This window comes from Cyprinodon tularosa, unplaced genomic scaffold, assembly GCF_016077235.1.
Source record: "Cyprinodon tularosa strain WSP-4 unplaced genomic scaffold, ASM1607723v1 ctg57, whole genome shotgun sequence".
NCBI lineage: Eukaryota > Metazoa > Chordata > Actinopteri > Cyprinodontiformes > Cyprinodontidae > Cyprinodon > Cyprinodon tularosa.
In genome coordinates, this window is record NW_024039307.1 from 62,035 (window position 1) to 88,641 (window position 26,607).

General features: G+C 37.4%; 3 protein-coding genes across 4 annotated transcripts in view; 2 read left to right on the forward strand and 1 right to left on the reverse strand.

Annotated features, from left to right (window-relative positions):
* Positions 1-2,557: 2,557 nt before the first annotated feature.
* Positions 2,558-6,880, forward strand: masp2 (mannan-binding lectin serine peptidase 2). The gene is given in 8 exon segments (XM_038305997.1): positions 2,558-2,644; positions 2,716-2,893; positions 2,895-2,939; positions 3,014-3,191; positions 5,090-5,221; positions 6,167-6,186; positions 6,188-6,364; positions 6,586-6,880. Coding segments are annotated over 8 exon segments (906 nt in total). The 5' UTR covers positions 2,558-2,636; the 3' UTR covers positions 6,754-6,880.
* A 3,637-nt stretch (positions 6,881-10,517) lies between these two features.
* On the reverse strand, positions 10,518-17,191 carry dffa (DNA fragmentation factor, alpha polypeptide). The gene is made up of 6 exons (XM_038306009.1): positions 16,980-17,191; positions 14,804-14,962; positions 14,557-14,711; positions 13,200-13,377; positions 12,485-12,612; positions 10,518-11,489 (listed from the first exon to the last, which is right to left on the reverse strand). The coding sequence occupies exons 1-6, from the start codon at positions 17,071-17,073 to the stop codon at positions 11,286-11,288; spliced, it is 918 nt and encodes a 305-aa protein (XP_038161937.1). The 5' UTR covers positions 17,074-17,191; the 3' UTR covers positions 10,518-11,285.
* Positions 17,192-18,542: 1,351 nt separating this feature from the next.
* The window catches only part of pex14 (peroxisomal biogenesis factor 14), a 75,341-nt gene continuing 67,276 nt past the window's right edge, over positions 18,543-26,607 (forward strand). For both annotated transcript variants that reach the window (XM_038305980.1, XM_038305981.1), the window contains exons 1-2: positions 18,543-18,622; positions 21,111-21,161. In XM_038305980.1, the coding sequence (XP_038161908.1) occupies positions 18,587-18,622; positions 21,111-21,161 (87 nt within the window). In that variant the 5' untranslated portion in view covers positions 18,543-18,586. The remainder of the gene's footprint in view (positions 18,623-21,110; positions 21,162-26,607) is intronic.

Sequence of the window (26,607 nt, forward strand, 5' to 3'; positions counted from 1 at the left end):
TTTCTGAGGGATTAGTTCCTATGCATAAATGTGTGTATGCTTCAGCGAGCCAAAGAGCCAGTCACAACAAACAGAAAGCAATTTGCTATAACGGACCGACTGTCTTAAAACTTCCAGTTACCATATCCATGGCTCGTTAGCATCAAACACTTCAGGGACTATTAAAATGTGAACCAGGAGTCAGCAAATGCATTAGTCCTGTAATATACAAAACACAAACAAGGGTCATTTTCACTTTGTTTTACCTATTTTTTTTGTTCTCTTAATTCACCTAATATTTCTGATGTCTAAAAACTATAACTGATTATAAAAAAAAATAAACCAATCTTGCAGAAACTTGAATCTTAAACAAAAAAAGAAATTTAGAAAAACAGTTTTGAGAATTTTGTTTTTAAATACATTTCAGTTATATCATCATCTGCACTTAGTAAAGAGGTAAGATAATTAAGTAAGTATTTTTTCACTCTAAATTGATACACATCTGCCTTTATGGTATGGTATCTCTCCGGACAGTTGTGGATTATCAGTTATAGTTCCTCCACAGCCTGATAAATTTCTAAAAGTAAAGTATTAAATAGAAAAACAACACTTTTTTCAATGTCAGGTGATGTTTTAGCCCTTTAAAAATAAAACCATTCTGCCTTATGGATCTGTGTTTGGTCTCTGGTTATAAATCTGCAAAAACTTTCAATCTATTTTAAGACATAAAGAATAAAGATTCTTGCTCTGAAATGAACATATAAATTAAACATCTGTATATTGTAATAAAGTGGTCAACTTCCAGAACTGCATTTTATTAAGTCAGTGATTTTAAATTCGATTTATGCATCACACCCAGATCATTAAAGCTTCGCAAAAAGCTGGATGACGTCTGAACGGCAAACATCTGCCACATGCATGGACTGCACTGTGTCTCCACATCCCACCAGCTCCACAATAAGGGGAGCTAAAAAGGTTACGCCTGAGAAAGAGTACCATCAAAAAGGTCCTTTGATATTGCAAATTAACATTGATATTCATGTGGATAATTATTGTAATTCACGTCAAATACCAGCCATTAGTGCTGCAGTGTTAGGGAAAAAGAGGGTTTGGTTATTAGAAGCTACTTATCAGACAACTGTTGCTCACTGAAAGGCCCTGCTGCTTCTGACTAACATCAATATCCATCCTGCATTAAAACAGCCAGCTCAAACCCTCTGCAATCCCAATATTACAATGACTCTCATAATAAATCTGTGGCTATAGCATTTAGAAAAGTGCAGATATAAAAATGAAAATAAAAATGTAGATATTGTATGAACTATAAAACTGCTGTTTTTGTACTGTTGTTTGCAGTAGTATGTTGTAGCTGAAATGTTTTCCTTTTTTTATGTGTGAATGTTGTTTTTTTCCTTAATGTTTTTAACATGGTCAGAGCTTTTCCATCACTGGAACAGGATCATAATTAGTAACTGGCAGGAGTCAGGTTTCATCAGCATCACTGTCTAATCAGGACTGACAGGGAAGCAAAGGTTGCTAAAGATGATGGATGCCTTTCAGTTGTTAATTCCAGACATTTTGCTTGATTAAAAAAATATATATATCAGTTTATATGAAATTATGTTTTGGTCCTTTTTTACATTATTTCATGTTGTGTGAGGATTTGAAATGTAGTCAATATCAGCATGAATCTCATAATGATTTTGTGCTATCAAGAAATATTTAGATTTTTTTTTTCATAGCAAAATTCTACATGTGCAACCTCAGAGATTCCCCAAAATAAACATGGTGTACACATGTTTACATTTGCTGTTGATTTTCTTTCACTAAAAATATATATGCACAAGTTCAAATATATACATGCAGCACATCACCACTGTTAAAAAAAAAAAAAACAACAAGAAGAAATACAGCTTGGTATGTACTGGGAAGATGATAGTATTCAGTAAAGCTCTCAACACAAAAACAATTTTTGACAAAAATGAAAGCCCTGCTGCTACAAAATCATCACCCAATGAGGATGATTTGAAATTTACAGACAAATAATGGTCAGATGAGACAGGTGAGTCCATTATGATGAGGCAAATATCTAGAGACTTTCAAACGTAACAGCACTGTGCAAATTGTTACGTATGGTGAAGGCAGGTGCACGCTGAGGGGTTTGTTTCACTGCCAGTTATGAATTGGTCAAAAACAGATGTAAGAATTAAGGCAAATGATTAAATCCAGGTATTTAAATCCAACTATAAACCAAAAAGCACAAATCATCTCTTCTATTTGTAGCAGAAAGTTTCCATCTGAATTATTCTTTTTCTTATTTATAAAAGGTTTGCTGTTTCACAGCTACATGCAAATTAATGACTGTATGTCTATGTCATAAAGGAAATGCTTCAAAAATGTATTAAAAGCCCGCAAATTGATATGATATTACATAAACAGGTGATGACGATGAAATAGATTCAATAGAGGACGTAAAGTTCTATCTGAACTATCTGATATTAATCAGTCTGAGATTTGTGTGACAAAAGAAGGTGGAGGATGATGACACACAGATCATGTGTCGCTCCCACTTTGTTTACCTAAATGTCAGGCTGTAGGACAGCTGAGTTCATTTACCTCCCCATTAGCCCACGTAAACTTAGGCCTGTGAAGCAAACATGAACAGGTGAGTATCAGCTCCTTATTTCTGCATGTATAATCCTCTGACCTGCTTCTTTTCTGCCTAATTTTCTGCAGTGGCTGCTGTGTATTTGTCCTGTTTTTCCTCACTGGTGCCTCACTGAGTGTGGAAATGACTGGGTTATATGGCAGCTTTGCCTCCCCTGGATTCCCTCAGCCATATCCGGACAACCAGTACATGGAGTGGAACATAAGCGCCCCACATGGCCACCGGATCAAGCTCTACTTCACCCACTTTCAGCTTGGAGCCCTCCAATCAGTGTGAATACGACCATGTCCAGGTGAGCCATATCTAAACAGCTCCAGTTAGACATGCTGGAACATCACCAAAAGGCATCCAACCCTGTCAACACAGGTTTTGGTGGAAGGGAATGAAACCCTACGGTTCTGCGGTGAGGAGGAAAAGAACCACGAAAGCACCCCCAGGAACACCGTCATCATGTCAGCCGGGAACGTCATGTCAGTGGTCTTTAGGAGCGACTACTCTAACGAAGGCCGATTCACTGGCTTCCAAGCATTTTACACCTCAGAAGGTGATGTAAGAACATGACGTGTGTTTCCAGGAGGCATATAGGAGACAGCCATGATTAAACGTGTTAAGAGATTTATTTGGAAATTAATGGAATAGTTAAATCACCGTAGGTGCAGGCAGTTTATAAACTAAACATTTCTCATGTTGGAAACTGACAGAGACGGTCAAAAGTTGTGTTGAAAGATGATTTAACAAATACAGGTGCTCATTCGTTTACATTTTACCATCTTGTACATTTGTTTTCCTACAAAAGCAATTCAGAAAACAAATATGGTTTTAAAATTCAATTCAACATAGCCCCAATATGTAAATGGAAATATATATTTTATCAACGCTTTATACGGTAGTATAATCTGGAAGTGTGGTGTGTATTTGTATTTGCATGTACCCCCCTGACTTTAAGACGCTCAATAAAATTGCTCCTTTTGCAAGGCTTCTCAGAAAAACCCAAAAAGTCCATCTAAATTAATGAAAAGTCGTTTTGTCTAGTTAAAGATATAGTGGAGAAATTTCTTGAATTTTTTCACTTTAAAAAACAAAAATGCACATGTGCAACTCCTATTAAATGTGTATGAGAGCGTGCACAAGGAGAAATAGGCTTGTGCACGCTCTGTTTAAAAGTTGCTGTTTGCATCGCTCATAGAAGCTTACTTTCCAAAAGAAGATTTGCAATTTTTCCACTATGTCAGACTCACTACCACCGGTAAGTGAAAATGGGGACCAGCATGTAGGACGGCCTTAGATAAACATATCACCAGAATGATTGACAATTAGGAGGACCACTTATTTTGATGATCCACCTGAAAAAAGAAAATCCTTCACTATACCTTTAAAGGTCTTATTGAGCTGGTTTTAAAACTTGACAAGCTTGATAAAAAAAACATTTGAAATAAAACATGCTAAATTTGATAATCCCTTTATTTGCAAAAGCTTTGCTGGAATGGGTTTACATGTCATCTTACTGAGGCTTAGTTCATATTTTAAAGTTCTTTATAATCAAAGCATTTAAAATTTAAACATTAAAACATGATTAAAATATAAACCCTTAACTGCTGCTTGAAAGCGTCCAGACTCTCAATACAAAGCAAAAAGCAAAACAAAGGGAGCTTGTTCTACAGCAGATAGAGATATTCTGGAAATGCAGTCACCTTGGGTTTTGTATTTGTTTTTTTAAGACTACCAGAACTATTCGTGGTGGAATATGAGTGAAGGATAAACCATTTCACATATTGCTTGTTCGTAGAGATCATACACAAAATAATTGAACCACTTAAAAAGGACACATTTGATTGTAAATGAGTTCTGATCACATGACTGATCTTTTAAAAATCATGTTGAAGTGAATATGTATGTCACCAGTTTAATTCGAGTTTGGTATCAGAGTGTTTCACAGGTTAAAGCTATACGCAGAAAGCTTTCCAAAATTAAAAAGAAGAAGAACCCTGTCCATGCAGGACCATGAAAAGTTAAGTCCAGATGTTTTAATGAATCCTTCAGTTAATAGGCAACCAGTGCAAGCACATTTACACCAGGGGTGTTTGGTGCAGTTAGGATTCTTGCTGCAGAGCTGTGGAACAGATGAGGCCAACAAGGGTATTATTTAGTTGATAGATTCAAGTCTGCTGCAGGACATCAGCCAACTGATATCACTTAATTACATTAGCTGGTGTGAGAGAAATACAATAATTCTTAGTATGCCTCCTTTGCAAAAGCAGTGGTGGCTAATGAGGCTTAGCGTGATTCCTGCAAAATATTCACAGTTAAAAGACAGCACTCCCCAGGTTTATACACATGACATTAAGTCAGTCGAGGATCATGCATTTCAAGTGTGTTTGTAGATGCAAAGATACAAATGCACTGAGTAATGTTACACCAGCATCCTGTGTTGTTCTCTTCTAGATATCAATGAGTGCCTGTCAAAGGTAGATGGTGAGCGAGTATGTGACCATTTCTGCCACAATTACATCGGCGGCTATTACTGCACGTGCAAGCAGGGATACTTTCTCCATGACAACAAGAGATCCTGCACAGGTAAGAGCAACTCAAGCTGAAGCTCAAGAGCCATGTTCATTTAGGCGCAATCAAAGGAGCTCAGATGAGCACAATGAGGTGTGGTGTTAAAGAGCAAGGCATGAGGGTATGGCTGCACTAAGAAGGTCAATAGACACATGCTGAGCCTCTCAGTAGCCAGGTTGCAGTAGCAGACTCCTGTTTGAGTCAGCTGGTTAAAACAAGTCTGCAGGATTTTTATACTGACACTGTAGTAAGATTTTAACCCAGATAAAATGCATCTACTAGTAGGATCCATTTGTTTTCTGACTTTAATTATGTGGGGTGCTGTTCATGTAAGATTTTGGATTTCATAATGTATTGGGTGGTAATTTTAGGCTTAAAAGAAATACTGATGCATGAAGTTGCTGATCTCTGGCAGCTGGTGCACGGTGAGGTTAATCACACACGAATCCTCAGGGAGAAGCAACTTCAAAATGGCTATAAAAATTGATACCTGTGCGCAGCACTTACAGCGCACCAGCACCAGGTAATTAATCACAATTACTAGCTGATGTGCCTTAAATTATTATACTTTGCCAGAGGAAAAATGGTGGCACAACAAATCATGCAATGAATAGACAAAAATGATTATCTGCCTACAGATTGTACTAATTATATAAAATTACAGCAACTCAGCCTCTTTGCAGAATCTCATTTGTTTTTTTGTCCATAGCTTCATCTGCACGCTTTACCAGGGCAATAACGCAGATCAAAATGAATCTCATCATTTATGCAGCTGGTGGAGGGAGTTTTTTTTTTTTCTTGCTTAAAAACGCATAATAACTAAGCGGTTGATGGAAAAGCAAATCTGAAGAAGTGAATATCATGCACAGAGGTTTGGATACTTGGTGTCTAAACCCTCTGGAAAGGTATAGCAAGTCTTTCAAATATTTTTTGCTTTTTTTAATTTCCTATTGTCAACAGTGCCCTGCAAAGGTCAACTACTTGACATCAGCATCTGGAGTACTGACCAGTCCTTCTTACCCACAACCCTACCCACCCATGAGCCACTGTGACCACACTATCAGTCTGCCAGAGGGCTCCAGAATCATCCTTGACTTCTTGGAACCCTTTAATATAGAGGGACATCCTGATGTCCCCTGTCCATATGATATGTTAAAGGTCAGTCTTGCACGTGTTTATTTATACAAGGCGATGAATAAGGAATGTATTCCTCCTCACGGCTTTAAAGATGGAGTGTCACTGAGGTCTCTTCCAGCTGATTTACTTTATGCATTTTCTTGCATATTTGAATTTAGCACTGAATGGCATCAGTCAGCTATTTATTGATTTAACAATAAGCTTTTTTTTGTGTGTTTGTTTTGGTTGTCTAATTTCTTTAGATTTCAACAACTGGACAGGAGTATGGACCGTTCTGTGGCTCAATACCACCAGACTCCATAGATACTGGAAGTTATCAAGTTCATGTAGCATTCAGGTCTGACTCTAGTGGGAAAAACAAGGGATGGAAAATCAAATACACAAGTACCAAAGCTAAAACTCATATATAACCTCAAATCTGGAAGCTTATCAACTGAGAAAATATTTCCTTTTATAAGTTTCTTATTTGTTAAACCTTGTGATTGATAATTAGACCGTTTGATGTTTTTTCACAATAAATGGAGAGTGTCCTACAAATGCATTCAACCGTTTTTTATGATATTGTGATGTTAAAACCACACACTTCAATGTTTTTCTTCTGATTTCGATGTGATAGTCCAACACAAGTAAAAAGAATGGAAAATAAGAAGTTAAACTTCTACCATCGGTTGTCATGCAATTGGATCAAATGCTGTTAAATTAGATAGCCCTAAAAAAAAAACTTCAAAAGTTATATGTGTTAAAAAGGAGGCCTCCTGAGCTAGCGTTTTCTATAAAGGACATAAAACATTATCCACCAGAGCACAATTAAATTCATTAAGTCTAAAACATGTAGAGTACATCCTACATCCTTATCAGGTCAGCATCAATTAAGGAATCAATCTGATCCAATGTAATTCTGGAGGAGCATGAAAGTCTCATGAGAAGGAAAAAGAAACCTTACCAAAAGCAGGCTGTAAGAATTTAAATTTAAACTTTCATAAACTTTATAGAGGAGAAAAGGAAGGACGGATTAGAATAGCCTGGAATGTCACTTTCTTGTCCCAATGAAAAACAGAATTGTGACTCAGCTTAGATGGAATAGACCTAAATTTGATTCGATATATAGCGGCACATGATGCGCAGCATATAGAAGCTTATTAATTCAATTCAATTCAATTCAATTCAATTCAATTCAATTCAATTCAGTTTATTTATATAGCGCCAAATTCACAACACATGTCATCTCAAGGCACTTTACAGTTCAACCAGATCATACAGTCAAATTGATACTAAGTTTTCTATCTAAGGAAAATCAGTTGATTGCATTGACTCATTGACTGAAATACAATCCCTCCCACTAAGCATGCTTGTAGCGACAGTGGAGAGGAAAAACTCCCTTTTAACAGGAAGAAACCTCCAGCAGAACCAGGCTCAGTTTGAGCGGCCATCTGCTGAGGCCGACTGGAGTTCAAGGAGACAGAAGCAGAGACACAAAAAGCAACGGTATAAGGCAGCCCTGTCCAGGAAACACACTGCCAGGCAGACGAGCTCCGAGCCAGCTCCAATGCCAGAGGATGAAGAGAGCACATCCACTCAGTCACGGTCAGAGAAACAGGACCACACTGGAAAACAGGCCGATCTCCAGCATCTGTAAACAAGGGTGTTGATGGAAGCAGCACAGCTGATGCTTCTTTCCAGGATGGCGTCACAGCCAAACATTAAGTATTTGTTAGTGATACTTACCAAAAAAGAATGACTAAAGTTTTAGTCTTTACAAGCTGACATACTCTATCAGTCTTATAGCTGTAATTGCTTCCAAAAAGGTGGTTCTGCAAAGGCTAGATTCCTGGGGACTGAATAATAGTATAGCAGCCTGATTTTATTATCCAATAGGGTTGCAAAATCTGTGAAAATGCGGTAAGGGAACTTGTTGGATAGGCATTTTATTCCACCCTTCCAACATTATGAAATTATTTTAGTCTTTTTCTCAAATCTGAGTTAAATTAGACCCTTCATTAGGTTTATCATTTAACCCTATTGCCAAAAACTTGAAACTCACATCTGTAGCTAAACAAATACCACTTTTTGTTGGTCAATTGGATAAAATCCAAACATAATGTCATGTGACTAACTATGAAAATGTTAAGGCTTACATCTGCTCAGTACTGAAAAACTTTAATGACATTATTCAGTTTACTCACCTTCATGATTCCTGTTTTGAACCGAGCCATTAACACATTTCCTTCACCTTTTTTACAAAGTGTAGACAGTGTGACACATGATAGCGCAGTGCAGCTGGCTGCATCATGCCTTCGCCAAACTGTTCAGCCAAGGTGCAGCCGGTTTCACAGGAATTACGCACACCATGAATCCCACTAAGTAGCTGTTGAAGAACCCCAGCAGCAGTAAGCTGAGAGCTCGTATGCACATTATGACTTGACTCATGCAGGAGCATAACACACAGGTTGACAAAAAAAATAGGAGGTCAATGCAGAGCTGACAAGAAACTGGAAATACATTTTATTTACCATGAAAACATCAGTATACAGACATTACACCATAGCGCTTTGGTGTATTCTAAAATAAAATGACAAAAAACAATCAAGCTTCAGACCTATTGATAAAAAACAACAGGCTGTAACATGCCGAGGCTCAAATGTTTTATCAAAGACATAACACTCACTGATTACAACACAGTAATGAATGGAGCACCTCTTTCTTTATAACAAATGTTTGAGTCCATTGTTTTTACTCAGTGTTAGAGAGACGGAGGAGGAAACGGGCCGCAGGAAATCCATCTCGTGTTCATGTCACGCGGAGCTGCACACAGTCTTACATCACAAATCCATCACATCAGGCTTGTATATAAGACAGACTCAAATCATTCAGAGAACACATAGAAGATGCAAATCTGCTAGTTTTACCGGTTTCTGACAGTGTTGTTCAAGTCTGCTCAGGCGATTGGCTCCGTTTGACATTTACCTAATATGAAAAAAATCTATTTCTGCAATATCTATTCTATTCTATGAAAACTAAACATTTTTATAAGAGTTTTTATGTAGCAAATTGCCACTGATCGATAAAAAATGTCAATATGTTGCACGATTATCCTAAGAAACTAAATGATGTAAAGTTTTGCTTTAATAAGGGCTGCTCCTGCTAATCCAATGTCATATCTCTGTTAAAACGTTTTACCTATTGAAACATGAAGCACATCTTCAAGTATTGATGGATGTCCTAATATCTACAAAAGACACCTTTGACCAATTTGGACGAATTCACCCTTAAAAATTGAATGTGAACATTAATAATAGTTTAGCAAATGAAAATCAAGTAAGAAGCTACACAGACCTAGAGAACAGAGAGTTTAATTGACTTTCAGAAAAGATAAATAAAACTCACCAGTTAACGATTTATCCAGTCTAACTCAATATAGAAAAATTAACACAGAGGCCAGAGCACATACAATAAAAAATAGTTTCTAGAATTTTCCTTTAATAGAAACCATCATTTTCTGCAAGAGCGCAAAAACTAAAACATATTTAAATATAAGACAAGCATGGATAGCAAAATGAATTCAGGCCAATGTAATACATTATGTAACTTGCTTAGATTTGATAAGGTAAATTTAAGTTGATTTTTTACCTCAGATAACGACAGTATTCTTTACCAAAACATTATGCAGCAACCATAATCAGCTATCAAAATCCCTGTTTTCAAGCCAAACATGTTATGTATACACTTTCCCCCCAATGTTAGAGGAGCTGGTTGTTAAAGACGTTACAATAACGGTTCAATTTTAATTGCCTAAGCATGCAAAAGACACTGAAATGCTTAGAGTAGATTTAAGAGCTAGTGTGGAGAAACTGGTCAAATCAGTTTTCTTTATAACCTTGCAGGAACCCATTACAGTGCCATCTAGTGGAAAACATGAGGATCAGAAAAAAAAAAGAAAAAAAAAAAAGAAAATCAATCTTTTTGGTTCCAGTATTGAGAGCTTCAATGGCCTGAATCCAGAAAAATATTTATCAAATATATATACGTGTATTACACTTAGATAAAAACTATAATAAGTAAAGTATTAAATCCATTTAATTATAGCTTGGCACGTTGCATGCTTTAATCATATATAATTGTTTTAGTATTTAGTAGTATAGTATATATATAGTATTTTTCTAATTATTTCGTAGCCTTTTTGGCCAGAGTCCTTGATCAAATCAAATACACCCTGATGTTAGATTGGTTAACCCCCCGCAGATCAATCATTTTAATTACAGGTATTAGTCCCGCCCACTCACTTTAGCGAGTAATGCTCACATGTAAAGATTCTTTCACCATGTGCCATTACACCACAACTTGAAATAACTAAAATACTTCAACAATTACACAGAGTTTTAACAAATCATTTCACTTTAGAGGATTTAAACCTTTAATTAAGAATGTAATAAAATATACATATTTGCATAATTATATCAAACATTTATCTGTGCATGCATATATTACCAATTTTTGTTACGATTTAAAATATGAAAATGAATGCTTTAAAGTATTTACTGGATTGTGGCAAATTTGGCTCTCGATACTTGACAGGAATTGGGTGACGTTTGTTAACTTCCAAAAAAAAAAAAAAAGCCGTACCAGTCTGGGGTTACATCATGCTGGGTGATGGTTTGTTAATATTCCAAAGGATGTGATTCTCCATCATCCAGCCTAACACCCATCCAAATAAAAACACCAAAAAAATCCTAACACATTTGTGCAAAAAAAGCCAAAATTGTTCCGCAGGCATCAACCACTTCAATGCTTTGCAGATTTCTCAACAAAGACGCAGAAATCCACAGTTTTTAACATTCATGTATTCTAGTAGTAAAAAACAGCAAAACAGAGCAAAGCCCATCCTCTTGATCCTGAGGCAGGTTAGTGTGAATCCTTATCAGTCCCTGCTCAGGTACATCCTCGTCTAGCTGCTTCCTTGGGTGGCCATTCCTGCACCCTCCCTCTGTCTGCTGCCATCCTGCTGTGTGCTGCTAATAGACTGCATGGCCTGAACCTGCTGCAGGCGCTTGGACAGTTCAGCTTGGCAGGCCTGCATCAGCGTGGATGTCCTCTCTGCATCCCAGCCCAGCACCTGCTGCATGGCCTCCAGCCCTCTGCTCACCACCACCTATTCGCACACAGAAGCAAACGTTGCATTAAACTTTACTACAACCAATGATTTAACAGGTCTGTGCACGCGTTAATGAAAAAAATTAAAGCAAAGGTATCATCGGTAGAGCTGAAGTGCATAGTAATGAAAATGCAAGATAATGATAAATTGATTTCAAGTTAGGCCAAAGGAGCCCTGATCAACAGCTCAGGTTGACAGGATAACTACCAGTCACATAATCCATAATCCTGTCCTTAAATGAGGAGCGGTAAGTAGAAATCCTTTTATAAAGAAAGCTGTTCATCTCATGAGGTGGTGGGAGCATCATGAGGTGGAGACGCCGTTCCTAAATAAGGACAGTACAACTAGACACAGAGGAGGGATACAATTCAAAGCAGGGTAATAGTACCAAGACACACCAGGCAGGTTCTACTGAATTTCTGTTTTGAAATTCATTTTTAAGTGAATTGAAGTTTACAAATGACTGTATTAGGAGGTATGTGCTGCTTTGTGTTTTGGTTTCTCAAAATAAAAGCCAGAGAAAAAAAACACACTGAAACCTTTGGTTGTGTTATCACAACATGTTATAAAGTTTAACAATGATGAATATCTGGACTCTCATCATTTTAGACGCCTAGTTAACAATAATAGTAATATATTTCGCCTGCTGACAATTCAAACCCCTAGTGATTAATCATTCATGTTCCACATTAGTGCAAACAAATAAAGTTTCTAAATCGCTTAAAATTAAATGTCAAACTGCTTTACATACAGAGATAAATATAACTGGTGGGTGGAGCATGTGTGAAGTTAAGGGAGGATGTAGAAACAAATCTCATAGGATAAAGTTTTCCCCAGTAAGAACAAAGCAAGATAAACAACATACTCGTTGTTTTTGGATTTACGAGTTCTAGATAGGTCTGGATTTTCTGATGCACCCATCATAAATGTGCAATAGACTCTAATAATTTTTTTTTTCCTCCATAAAAAAAGGAGTAGTGAGAACACAACACCTGCAAATCCTCGGTGGACAGTCTCGTCTCTGGACTGGTTTTGCCTTTAAGGACCATCAGCGTCCTGGACATGAACCCAGATGCAGAATCCACTTCCATCCCGTCGGGTGAATCCACATCTCCAACAGCTGACAAATTAAACACAGCTTGTTTTTATTAGGACATTTCTTCTATCAGAAGCAGATTTCAGACCTCAGTGAAAGATGGGGGATTATTGAGCAGCAGCAATGATTCCATCTAGTGACCACAGGGTATAAGTGCAACCTAAGCACTGTGATCAAAGGGAAGAGACAGCATTTTATTAAGGAAATGTTATCTGGGCATTTAAATTCACCTTAAAATGAATTGCTTTTCTTCTTATTGTGGTTTTGTCTTTCAAGAAAATATTTATCCCATGACAGTTTTTGAATTAAGAAGGAAGGATGTAATGGAAGGAGCGAGGAAAGAAAGAAAGGACAGAAAGATCGGCAAAACTTTTGACAGTGGATAAGGAGATTAAGTCTAGAAATCACATTTTATTTTGTTATTTCTCCAGATCTATTAATTGTGCTGAAAACTAAGAAGGTTCTGTTCAGCATCTTTACCTCAAATGAAATGGAATTTTTTTATTATGTTAGAAAGCAAAAATATTCCAAACTCCATTGATTTTCATTTATAATTTCTACATCATTTCCACAGTAGAGTAAAAAAAGTAAGCACCCAAAATCTGCCATACCTTCCAGTCTGTCCTCTTTCTCCACAGCTTTGAGGTACAGCTGGAGCAGCTGTTTGGACTGCCTCTCCTCCTCTTTGCGATCCAGAACCCTCTGCAGCGTCTCCTGAAGTTCTATGGTCTTCTTCTCTTGGAACCCCAAAGCAGAGGCTAATTCAGAGCATGGCGCATCGACTAAAGACTGGAAGAGAAAAGTCCAGTTTCTCAAAATTACATATATATATATTAGTGCTGTCAATCGATTAAATTTTTTAATCGCGATTAATCGCATCAATGCCTGAGTTAACTCGCGATTAATCGCATTTTAATCGCACATTTTTTTCCTGATTGAAAATAATTTAAATACTCTCGATGACATACAAAAAAATACATACAGGCTAGGTTTGTGCCAATGTTCTTTTTTTAAAATGAAAACAGGTCACAGATACTGATTTATGCCATAGAAACATATGGCAAGAAGATGGGGAGGCATGTAGCAAAAAATAACAAATATGTAGCCAAAAAAAAGGCCCTGAAAACAGGCTGATGTAAATGACAGTCTTTACAGTTAATACAGTCTTTTGAACAAAGACAAGCATTTTACCCAACTGCTATAAAATGCAGTAGTTAACATTAGATGTTAATTAACCAAGATAATAATGAACAATTTTCAATCAATACATCAAAATCAATAGACCGACATCACTAGATGGAGGTTCTATGCTCTAGAAAGTTACTTTTCAGCCTCTTAACAAAAATGAGAACACACACACACCCACACACCCACAGACACACCCACCCACACACACACGCGATACCGAGCTGTGGCGTACACATGCGGCAAGAGTGCCGTAGCAGATTCCATTTCACCTCAGTAATCTGTTTTCTCAGCGTATTTCAGGTTGCTACTAGTTACCAGACACTCAACTTGTTTGTTGGTGGTGGGGCTTAAAGAAAAGGCACTAGCGTCACCCAGTGTATCAGCGTCTTTTTCCCTTGAGGTGCTCCGCTCTCGAAGCCTATGAGAAATGCATACACTGGGGGAAAATAGCCCCGCCTTCCCGCAGGCTGCAGCGGGATGTACTTGGAAAATTGTACCATAAAACCACATAGCGTTAATCTCACGTTAAAAAAATTATCGCCGTTAAAATGGCCTCGCGTTAACGCGTTAATAACGCGATAATTTTGACAGCACTAATAAATATATATATATATATATATTTATATTTTTTTTTTTTCTTTAACAAATCAATTAAATGTTGACATTATTATTCAATACAACCACTTAAAATGGGGAAGAACTATTTGATGTGGGGTTCTTTTTATACAGCCTCATATCTGATCTGTAGGACAGGAATCTGGAGTGAAATCCTGTCCGTACCTGTAGTTCTCCCTCAGACATAAGAATGATACTGGTCAGGTCTTGCTTCAGCTGCAGCGCCAGATTCCACCACGGTGGTGTAACAGCGGAGGAGTCGACAGCATCTACTTCCAGAATCAAAGACTCTCTTGCCATCCAAGCCGTGCCACCATCAACTGCATGAAGAGACAAAAGATGAGGATATCTCTGTCAGAATAACAGGAATCCATCCATTCAGGCTTAAGATAAACGATCCTGCAAGGCTTACTTGTTCGAGCTGGAGCCCATGTCTCTTTGTCATGCAGCAACATGAACTTTGTGTTTAAAGGTAAACACAAAAAGTAGGCTTGATCCTCGACTATGGTTCCATCAGTCTCAAGAACGACAGTGACAGGTTCAGTTGGGTTCACTCCAAGAAGCTCACATCCTGTTGGAAGAAGAGCCGCTTCAAGTTTACAGATGTACAGTGAACTCAATAACATTTTGCTAAAGAAAGCTCTGAATCTACCAAGTCATACATCACTGAAATAATCACAAAGAAACAACAAAACAATGACTTAGACTTTTATTGTCATTTTGTATACACAGAGTGTATAAAATTTCATTTAGTACAGCTTTCCAGACAGTAAATTAACATTTCCATTCCATAGAGTGCGGCAATGATCAAATGTAATATAATATTTTTTTGGATCCAAGATGGCCGCGCCTGAAGGCAGCGGCTTGCTACAGTCCCAAACAACTACGCTGAATAGATTGCTACAAATTAGGCATCGATCCTGCATCACTGCAAAATAATTAGGAATCTGTTCACTAAGAGCATTTATGTCCTTTAAGATTTAACTCTTTATCCCACTTTTCAGTTGGTTTTTATACAATATATACCAGCAAAAAAGTAGAAAGCTAATTGTGAAATCAAAGAAGGCGAGTAGTTTACAAACTATTTTATTAAAATCTGAAAAGTATCAGCCTGGACTTTGCCCAAGGCTTTGTCTTAAAAAATTCAGATATAGTTCTGGTTCTGGCTGTTTGGTCAGAGCCATAGCTGAACCCTTACAGTGGTTTTCTGAAGATGGATTTTTTGTTTTCATCTTCCCATCATCTCTGACCAGCTTTACTGTCCCGGTTGAAAAACACAATGCATTAAACTGGTTATATTCATGATAAAAACTTTTAACCAATCTGACTGCATTGTTTTCTATAAAGTGGTTTCAGATTACCGGTATATGTGATGTGAAATAGCGCTATATAATAAATAAACTGAACTGCAATAAGAAGGGGGCTGCTCAGTGTCGCAGTGGGTAGCACTGCTGCATGCAACCACAAGGTTCTGGGTTCGATGCCCGGGGTCTTTCTGCATGGAGTTTGCATGTTCTCCCTGAGCATGCATGGGCTCTCCCCGGGTACTCCGGCTTCCTCCCACAGTCCAAAAACGTGACTGTTAGGTTAGTTGGCTTCTCTAAATTCTCCTTAAGTGTGTGCATGAATGGATGTTTGTCTCTGATAAATTATACCTTTGCCAAACCCTGACCATCAGGAGAATGGCCAGGTCTTCATTGGGTACTCTTTTGGATTTTAGACAAAGGTTCTAACAATGGCCCCTGAGATATCCAATGTTTTTAAAAGGTAACGCTGCTTTAACAAAGCTCAGCTTTAGAGGAGAGTGATCTAATACTGTGGACTGACTGTGCATCTTCTAGAAGAACTGGACTTGATTCAAGGGTAACTGAATAAAAGGGGTGTTTGTGTGTGTTTTTATTCACAGTATGAGGGAGACTCTTTCCAGAATGGTTTGTTTTTGGAAATAATGCATTAAAGGTCATTCTTTCTCGTGATGCAAAGTGCTTTAGTAATGCTGTAGGGCGAAACCTGCCAGCAGACCTGGCCTTTTATACTTAGCTTGTTCTAAAGTATTTGTATGCTGACTTAACCTGCTTGGGAAGGTGTAAGAAATGGCAGCGATTTAAACAGGGAATCTATGTTGTCATAATATGCACTGTCAAACAATGGCAAAATTCAAGCTATTTTGTTTTGAAAAAGAGTAAATTGGTAACAGGAGCAGGAGCGTTTGATTCATGTTGTCCTTGATTTTACAGAACTTTGACAATCTAGGAATGAAAGCAGACAGAGGACTGACTTTTTAAGTTTAAGCCTCGCAGGTTAGAACACGACTGTGATGGACTTGTTTCTGCACACAGCCTGTGTGATCATCAGTGAGACTTATGTTGCTAAGCAGTAAAAGAAAAAAGCACCACGGGTTCTGGGGATCACAAGGGAACACCAGAGCTGGATTATTTCACTTCTAGTGTGTTATTTTGTCCCTTAGGACTGTCGGAGAAGACGAACACAGCATAAAAACACTATAACTTTCTGAATCTGATCCAAACATCAGATAACAAACTCTAGGAATTCAGTTCTTTAGAGATGTTTCACTCAGGTCAGCTTACCTTTTCTCTTTAGCTCCTCTAACGTAGCAACAACCATGCCGTAAGAATTCTTCCGCGTGAAGTCACACACTTTGCAAGGCCTCCGATCTGACATTATAACCCAACGATTAGAAAACTTTGATAACTTTAAGTTTTTAACTTACAAACTGAGAAACACGATGCTAAGCTTCCGACTAGGCTACTTCTACCTTTTCTAACACGGAACCGCCACTTGAGCGCTATGCATGATGGGACATGTAGTTCAATTGAGTCACTACGTTAATATAGTAATATAGATTATTACAGTCCTTTTTTTTCAAATACTTGTATATATATATATATATATATATATATATATATATATATATATATATATATATATATATATATATAATATATATATATATATATATATATATATATATATATATATATATATATATATATATATATATATATATATATATATATATATAACTAGGCTTGACTATGATTTTTTTTTCTTAAATTATTTATTTACCAATCCTTAATAATATACAATTGCTTTAAACAGTAACTATTAATATGAACTTGTGTGCCATTAAATGCAACACAATATTAAAAAGAAGATATTTCTCCAACAATTTATCAATTATTCATCTAAAATACATATATTTTCATTTAACCTTTAACTTTTAATTTTTCCATTTTTATCCCACTTGCATTCCGGTATACATTTTCCTTGAAGTCTTTATTGTGTCTTTATAGGAAGTGAGGGTGTTTTTGGAATGCAATATTCTGTTTTATTCGGGTTTTTTTCTTTTTCTTTTCTCTTGTGTAGCACTATTGCCACTGAAATACTTGGCTTTCCTTGCCATGACATTTGTTTGTTGTTTTTTTGAAGAAAAAAAATACGACAAACACAAAACTAGAAAATGTAAAAGAAATGGGTGTAACCATATGCATGTTATGTCAAAACGACCACGATAGTGCTTGTTCTGAAGTGCAAAACTATATTAGCACAGCTATGAGTTCATCAAAGCCCATAATATTGTTCTAACCCCACCCTGCTTAAAAAGCCTCATTAATCACCTTACTCAGTCCTCCCTTTACCTGCCTGCTTTGCACAGCATTTCCCACAGTCGCTGGCAGGCCTTTCTCTATACAATTGAATTATAATTCCAGAGATGGGTAGTCAGTTACATTTATTTATAGAATAGAAATCAATTTATCGTCCCACAATGAGGAAATTCTGGTGTTACAGCTGCATAATTATGATAGAAAAAAATGGTCAAACAATGTGGACTTTAGAAAACAAACGAAATACTGTACTGCAGAGTGTTTTAACAATATCAATACTGTGCACCTGGATAATAAACAACCAATATTTTGCTATTAACATTTTCATAGTCAGCAGCATAAGCTGGACTAACTATTTGAGTAACTTCTTGAAGAAAACAAAGTACTTTAAGTACAGCATTGCTGTTAGCTTGCTAGATAGTCAGCAATTAAGCCACTTTTGAAATAAATCCTAATTTTGGTAAACCTGAGTAAACTAAACCAAAGGGATTTGTGTGCACGATAGTAGAGCCTGTTCCAGGAAAAGCAATAGAGCGGGATTCATCGATCTGTCGGTTGGGGCTAGCAAGATGGCATCCACCGAACAACCTGATCCACCAACACAGGTCTTTTTTTGTCTCTCACCCAGCATGTACCTCTTTTATTTTTCATAATTATCATAGGAGCTTCTCGAATGTACTGCTAATATGTTGCTCTTACCCATAAACCCTACAAGTGGCTACTTCAATAACTGTTCAGCTTACGGATGTTAGCATGCTTGCTAGGTAGCATGCTAACTGAGGGACGGATTCAAAGTTTCCTCTCATACAAACTGCTGTTTAGGAAGTGGATATATGAGTCCAAGGATTATCCACATTGTTTCACAGATTAAATGCTTGTTTATTTTACCTGCTCTGTCATTTATAACACGCACACTTTGCCAAGTTGTTTGCTTTGACATGTAGTCATGCTTATTTGTGTCACGGGTTGTGATGATATGTTAAGGTCATTCAAAAGGAACCAGGAGGATGTCTGTTGTTTTTTGAGGAATTTGTTGCAATTATAGAAAAGGGGGGGCTTAAACATTTCAGGGTTGTCTATTTATCTCTTTGCAGCTAAGTTTACCTGATCAATACTGTAGGTACATTTTCTCTAAAAGTTATTACAGCTTCTAAGTATTTGTGAATACTGTATTAAGTCTTTACAAGGAAGGACACTCAAGACATGACACTTTGGTACTGTTTAAAGAACATTGTAAGGGTTATGTCTAAATGGCTGGCAACACTAGTGAAAGTGTTTTGTGTCTTTACAAAAAAAAAAAAAATTATATTCTCCCCTGCAATTTTTTCAATTTATTGTAATGTCTTTAAATACGCATTAAGATGAATTCAACACACTGTAGTGAACAGATAAATGGAGGCAGAAGATGTCTTCCTGTCATCAATGCACACATTCAGCGACACACAAGAGCTCTTTCAAGCCAGGCACCGTTTCATTCACAACACCTGTCCCATCAACCAGGAATCAGAATCAGAAATACTTTAATAATCCCAGGGAGAAATTACTTTCGTTACATGACAGCATCTGTAGCAGAGTGACTATAGGACCAGTTTCATACAATATATATAATTAGAGGGTCCCTGCTCCATCTCACCTTCAGCTTGGGGATCCTTGGCCTGGAAAACGTTGAAGACCCCAGATCTAAAGAACACATTGAGTGGCGCAGAATAAATGCATACATTTTTATGACAGAAAAAAATATATTGCATATAAATGAATATTTTATATTTACTTCTGATTATGATGCCGAAATCGACACTAAGTTTTTCTGCTCCAATAGGAATAGTAGGTTGAAGTGAGGTTAGACGGAGCTCAGGGATTGGGACATCCTAGTAGCTCCATGATAGGTCTCAGAAATGGCATCTTCAAAAAGGTGCAAAGCGAGGGCGAGTATCAATCAAGCTTTTGATGGTTAGTGAAGACTTAAAGATATAGTCAAGGTTTTTTTTATTCAGGTGGATCATCAAAATAGGTGGTCCTCCCAACTGTCAATCATTCTGGTGATATATTTGTGTAAGGCCGTCCTACGTGCTTGTCTCCATTTTCACTTACTGGTGGTGAGTCTGACATAGTGGAAAAATTGCAAATCTTTTGGAAAGTAACCTTGTATGAGCGATGCAAACTGTAAGTTTTAAACAGAGCGTGCACGAGGAGAAATGGGCTCATTCATGCTCTTGCATATGTTTAATAGGCGCTCAGGAGCAGGTACAGGGTTGTGCATGTGCATTTTTTTTTTTTATTGGAGGGGGCTGGTGTTTTCATCTTCCACTATACCTTTAGCCAAGCAAGAGCCTCAGATGACAGGCATATGTTCTTGGTTTCCTATTGAATTTCCTGTGCTGGGAAATATTTGCAGCACAGAAAATATCGATGATTAATGCAGAATTTGAACCATTTTTTTACTAAGAGGTGTACTCAGTTTTGCTGTTGTGGTTTAGACATTAATTGATGTTCTGATGAGTCACTTTTCAGGGACTGCACATTTACGTTGTTATACAAGCTGTTCACTGACTAAACTGTGTTAAAGAGTCATGTCTTCACTGATGTCACATTAAAACATTTAACTAAATATACATTTCAGGGAGGTACTCTGTTTTTTGAGATCCAGTAGTGTACAGATTATTAATCTAAAAAAGAATCAACAGATTAATCAATAAGCAAGATAATCATCAATTGCAGCCCTAAAATAATGTGTGTATATATACATATACATATACATAAATAGTTCAAATTATTTGAAAATTAAACTGAAAGTGGTATAGGGGGTGTAGCAATTATAATGTGTGTATTTTCTCTATTATTTAATAAGTAGGTATTTATGTTCAGACATTTACTTTTTCCATTGTAAGTTTTTGGGTTAAATTAATAAAATTTAGGTAGAATTTCCCCATTTGTATGGACTTTTTTACTTCATATAAAATACCCTGTTTATTTATTGCAAATGTAACAAATTATACCTAAATATGAGCATCTTGTTCCAAGTTAAACCGTCATTGCTTCTCGTGTTGTCCAGCAGATGGCAGCGTAACACTGTTTATTGTTTCTCTTTTGCAGTCTGTTCTTCCTCCAGGAGATGATGGGGGAGCTCGGCCCAGAGAAGCACTGGTAAGGAGTCAGAACTTCATGACTTCAAATACTTGATTAAAACCTCGGAATTAATGGAAGTGTAAGTCAGACAGGTACCTAAATCAAATTGCTTTAATAACATTTGTTATGCTCAGAAATTATTGCTCCGATATTTTAAAAGCAGTCCAGTCCACAGTCAGTTTTGGATCACAGTTGTTTCCCTTAGATATAATGGGAGATAACCGTCTTTTTTTTATTCTCCTCCTTGTAAATGGGAAGGAAAAAAAAGAAGAAACTGATATAATATTATGTTACAATAATATTATGTCTTTGATTTAAAACAAAAACAGATTTGATTTGCTTTCTTAAAATATTAGCGTTGTTAGAAAACAGTTCATAGAAAGATGCCAGAGTCCTTCATGCATGTTCAAATAAGTAGTTCAGGTTGGAGTACTAGCCTTGACTTCTTTGAACGATAAACAATCAGTAGTCCTCTGATAATGATTTCAGAGAAGTGTTTATTAGCCATGTTCTTGCTCCTAAATGTGATGGAATACGTCCCAGGTACACTCATTGTCCTTGTATGGGCACAACACCCAGGTTGTATTGTTCAGCCAGCATGTCTCAATGTCATTCACCACCATTCACTCTTCATCTTCCCCCATCATCCCTTCATGCCAAGGCTAATTTAATCCTGCGTTTATTGATTGTGGGAGCATTCTCCCAGGCTTTCTTTCAATTTACTTCAATTTCATCATCCCGGCGCACTTGAAGGCTGCCTCCTCAAAAAAAAAGGGAAGAAATTCTTGTTGTGAAGGTCCTGATTCGAGACCGGCTGACAAGTCCCTCCACCGCCCTCCTCACTTCCAGCCCCCTTTTCTCTTTTCTCTTTTTGATGAGCTGCTCTTTCCCAGTTAAGTGGATTATTACAGTAGGGATAATTCTTGTCACATGGCATTATTTGGATGAGGTGAATAATTGAAATTTGTGTCTGAAAGGATTTTATCTGGATGAGAGGAAAGGGAGTGCTGGCAGGGTTGGGAGGGACAGGAGGACAAGAGAACAGGCAAATACACACACACTCACTCACATACACGCTTGTATAACATTCATGTGCACATGGCCACGTCGGACGGCACAGTGTGTCAAACTGGGGACACCAGTCATGTTAACAGGTTTTGACTCACCTCACCCAAATCAGGAGGCCGTGGCACACTGCACGGACTCTCCTTGGTGGCAGAAGGGCCAAGCCCCTGAGGGGGCAGCAATGCCACAGTCTTTGCCACCCCACAACCCAAAGGGCCACTTCTGGACCTGCAGCAGCAGTCTGAGAGACACGCCCACCTCAGTGGACTGGGATCTCAGTCACTGCTGTTACAACCTGGCTTTTTGCTCCTTTAGTCTCCACCCTCTTCAGATTTCACCTCCTTCCAGTAGTGTCAAGCACTTCTACATTTATGGGCCACTTGTTACAGTAAAACATGAAAAACACAGAACTGTTTTTTTTTCTTTTATGGCTTTAGTAGTTAATGATATATCCCCCCAAATCTCTATCTTGCAAAACAAAAAAACAAAAAAAAGAAAGAAAAGAAAATATTGGCCATTTTAAGATAAATGTAAAAGAGACATTTTGTAAGTTTTTACAAAAAAAATTGTAGTTCACCGTTGATGCTTTCCTGAATTTACTTCGGTTCGGATTGGAAGTTCCCCCGCCCTCCATGTCAAATGGGTCCAATCTAGCAGATTTATCAAAACATTATATTAAAGATAGATATTCAGAGGCGACCGGCATCCAGCTCAACTCAGACACCAATAGCAACTTCGGGTAAGGTTGAAAAAAATAACTTGTCAAGTATGAGTGTGAGCTACGAGAACGGGCAGAAGAGTGCTGCAGTTCTGTATTTTGGCCACAGGTGGCAGTATTATTAGAAAACTCCTTCATGCTTCTTAAAGGTAATTTGCTGTATTACAGTCATTCCCCACTCAAGACATGTGACTCCCCTGTATTTACTAGCAGATGTTCACTAAGAGGTTTGTGGTTTGATGAACGTTTGTAACCTGTCCACTTTATGAATGTCAACAGACCAAAATTATTATATATATCATTTTACTGTCAATTTTTCTAAAAGCAAAGTACACCGAAACCTTGTGATTTAGTTATTCTTTTTCTTGAGTTTGTGGCTACGTTCACACTGCAGCCTGAAGTGACCCAATTCCGATTTTTTTGCCCATATGTGACCTGTATCTGATCTTTTTATGACAGTCTGAACGACACAGATCGGATTTTTTCAAATGCGACCCAGGCCACTTGGATATGTGGTCCTGAATCCGATACGTATCTGATCTTTTCAAATGCGACCTGTGTCTGTACGGCCAGGTCGCATTCATCCGACCTACACGTCATTGATGCTTGACAAATGTTACTAAACGTTACTAATCTGCGTCCTACTAAGCGGAGGTGGGAAAAACTAACAACCATGGCGGAAGATAACACAGAGAGCAGTCAATAGAGAGAAAGTGAGGTTGCTGACTTAATTCATATTTGGAAAGATAGCTCGATTCAGACCAAACTCGAAGGGTCTTACCGGAACCGGGTCTTTCTTTTTGATCTTCTTAAAAAGATTTCGTTCGTAATGTGCCTGCTCCTGTTGGAGAATAACTTAAAGAACGCAATATACGCTGCGGTATTACGAGTCATGTTTACTTCCGCAAACACTGAGGACGCTTGCTTGATGTGACGTCATCGCGTCCTCGAGTGCGCATGCGGGACACTTTGGTTGAACACTTTCAGTTCACACAGTAGATCACATACAAGTCGCATATACTTGGAAGTGTGAACGGACACGCAAAAAAATCCGATTTCACAAAAAAATCAGAATTGAGCATTAAGGCCTGCAGTGTGAACGTAGCCTACGATACTTCTGCAGAGGGATCTAACCTATTTCAGAAGCCCAGATTCTAACACTGACCCCAGAATTAAAAGCAGGAATGTTTTACTTTCGCAAGTGTCTTTTAGTTATAACATAATACAATAGGTTAATTTCTTTTTTCAGTAGTAAATTCATTCCTTAGCAATATTTTTCATTCCAATCCTTCCATGTTTTTATGTTTTTCGGACAAATTTGACCAGTTTTGGTAATTTTGATCGAATTCACTAGTTCTAATTTGCATATGCAAATATGGGTGCATCTTTTGAAATGGGGGCCTTAAAGTCGTAGGGAAGTTGCTGTTCCAACTCTTTCATTTACGAATTCTCCCGAAGGTGCCCGACTTTACACAAGTGTATAAAGTGAATGTGATTAGTCGATTATCAAGGGGGCTTGATTATTGTGGCAGAAGGTCTGCAAGCATTGTGGTTGTGGGCGGTTTGTCGAAAGCATCTTGCTAACCAGCTAGAAACTTCGTGCTAATAGGTTCCCATTTGGAAATTGCATTGGAACCAAGTAGCACTTAGCAACGACACTGTCAAGGAACGCTATGGACAGTGGAAACATGCAAGAGGAGGAGAGTTTTGTGTCGGAGGTCATGGATGAGTCTCCTTCATCATACATTTTTTATTTAGAGGAGGAAAGCAGGGACGAAGTAGTTGTGGAAGAGAACGCCAGGGCAGCAGAAGCTTGGTTTGGTGTAGAAGGCTGCCGTACATGTTTGGGCCCTTGCCTCGCAGCGCTGCCAGTTCTGTTAGCTCTAAGCCTGCCGAAGACACAGATGTCCATCCCTACGAACACTGGGACGTAATTTAATGGTAAATTAAATGATTCTTATTTCTCATTTCAACCGTTGCGTATATTAGCTGCGATATATGAATCAAGGTGCTATCACCGGAAAAATTTGATTGACAAATAACCTTTGATATATGATTGCCCGAATTTAGTTGTACAGGCTGACGTATAACTACCTGGCCTGCATAAAATAATGAAAAAACCCATATAGATTTTAAGACGGGATGTTTTTTAAATAGAAATGTTCTAACTTCTGGGACAAAATGGTCTGATAAAGAGTACATTTATATACAGAGCCAGAATGATTTAAAATTTGAATATGACTTCCCTACGATTTTAAGAAATAATTAACAGCACCAGGTAGGGTTACCAACTGACACGTAAACATTGCACCGCATTACTAAATTTAGATGGTGGTTTTATACTCCTGCAAACCACCTGCTTGTTTTGCATCAGGTTTTAGAGCAAAAACCAAACGGATGTTTGTATTAAGCTTGAAAGCATACAGCAGCAAAGGTTGCAGCTAATCCTAATAGGTTATTTCAGTGCAATGACTCATGGTGTACTGATCTAATCTGAAACACTGGATCACTGTCCTGATCAGAATCAATCATTGGTTATTAAACCATATCTTGGTCAATAATTACATCCCATCTGGAAATGAATAGAAGTGATCTGCCTTAGAGGCTTTTAGTGTAAGGTAATTAGCACATTGCTAATTATCATATCAGCACAGATGTACATTAAACAAGCTGTTTCTAAAACACCTCAGCTAGGTTCATTGTTTGATTGCTAACATACTAACAGCATGTATTTTAACACCATGAATGAAATCAATAAAGTTAATAATCAAAAATCAGTTAGAGCAACAATAGCATATTTGCAGTAACCGCATTGCTTTACTCCGTACTGTACATTTGTATGTGTCTTTATTCCTGTTTGTTGATTCTCTAGTAACAGAATTAGCCTTCCAAAATCTTCAAAAAGTTTATATTAGAGCTTTCTGGATTGAACACAAAGTTTTTTTTTTTTTTTTTTTTTTTTTTTTTTTTTTTTTGCTGAGTTTGTTAATAGGTTTAAGAACATTTATGTTTACAAATGCCAGTAGACTGTGTATTTCTCAATACTCTAGATAACTGTAAGACACAAACCCTTTCATGATTTGTCCAACTATATATCAGTGGGTATATGAATGAAAAAAGGCTACATTTACAGCTATCATTGCATAATTTCTGTTTTTAGTTTTTGCATATTTGGACGTTTTTTGTGAGGAAAATTTTTTATTTTATCAATTTTATTCAATCAATTTAACTAACCTTAAAATATAGCTTAAAAGACACAAAAAGTATTTGTTGCCTGGAATAAAATAATTAATATATAAACAAATGTTTGTTTTTCTGCATTGAAAATCTGATATCACAGAGTGTAGAGCATTTGTTTTTATTGGTGGTTTGCAGCGAATGGGTAATTCAAATTTGTCTATAGGATATCCTTCCTGGTGTGAAACCAGTTATTTACTGTCTATGCCTCCAACCCAGGCCTCAAATGACTAAATGTTTTTATGTCTGTAAGTATGCGAGCAAGAGTGTGGTTTAGGTGTGCAGTAGGTGCATCACTGTCAGTCAGTGTGTGAAGGTTGGCATAGATAGTGTGAACCGGGTGTGTGTTATGTGTTTAGGTTTGGGGATTTTAGTACAGCAGAGGGAGGAGAAAAAGAATTGTAAGGAGAACATCCGCGGTCTCTCAGCAACTTCAAAAGCTCT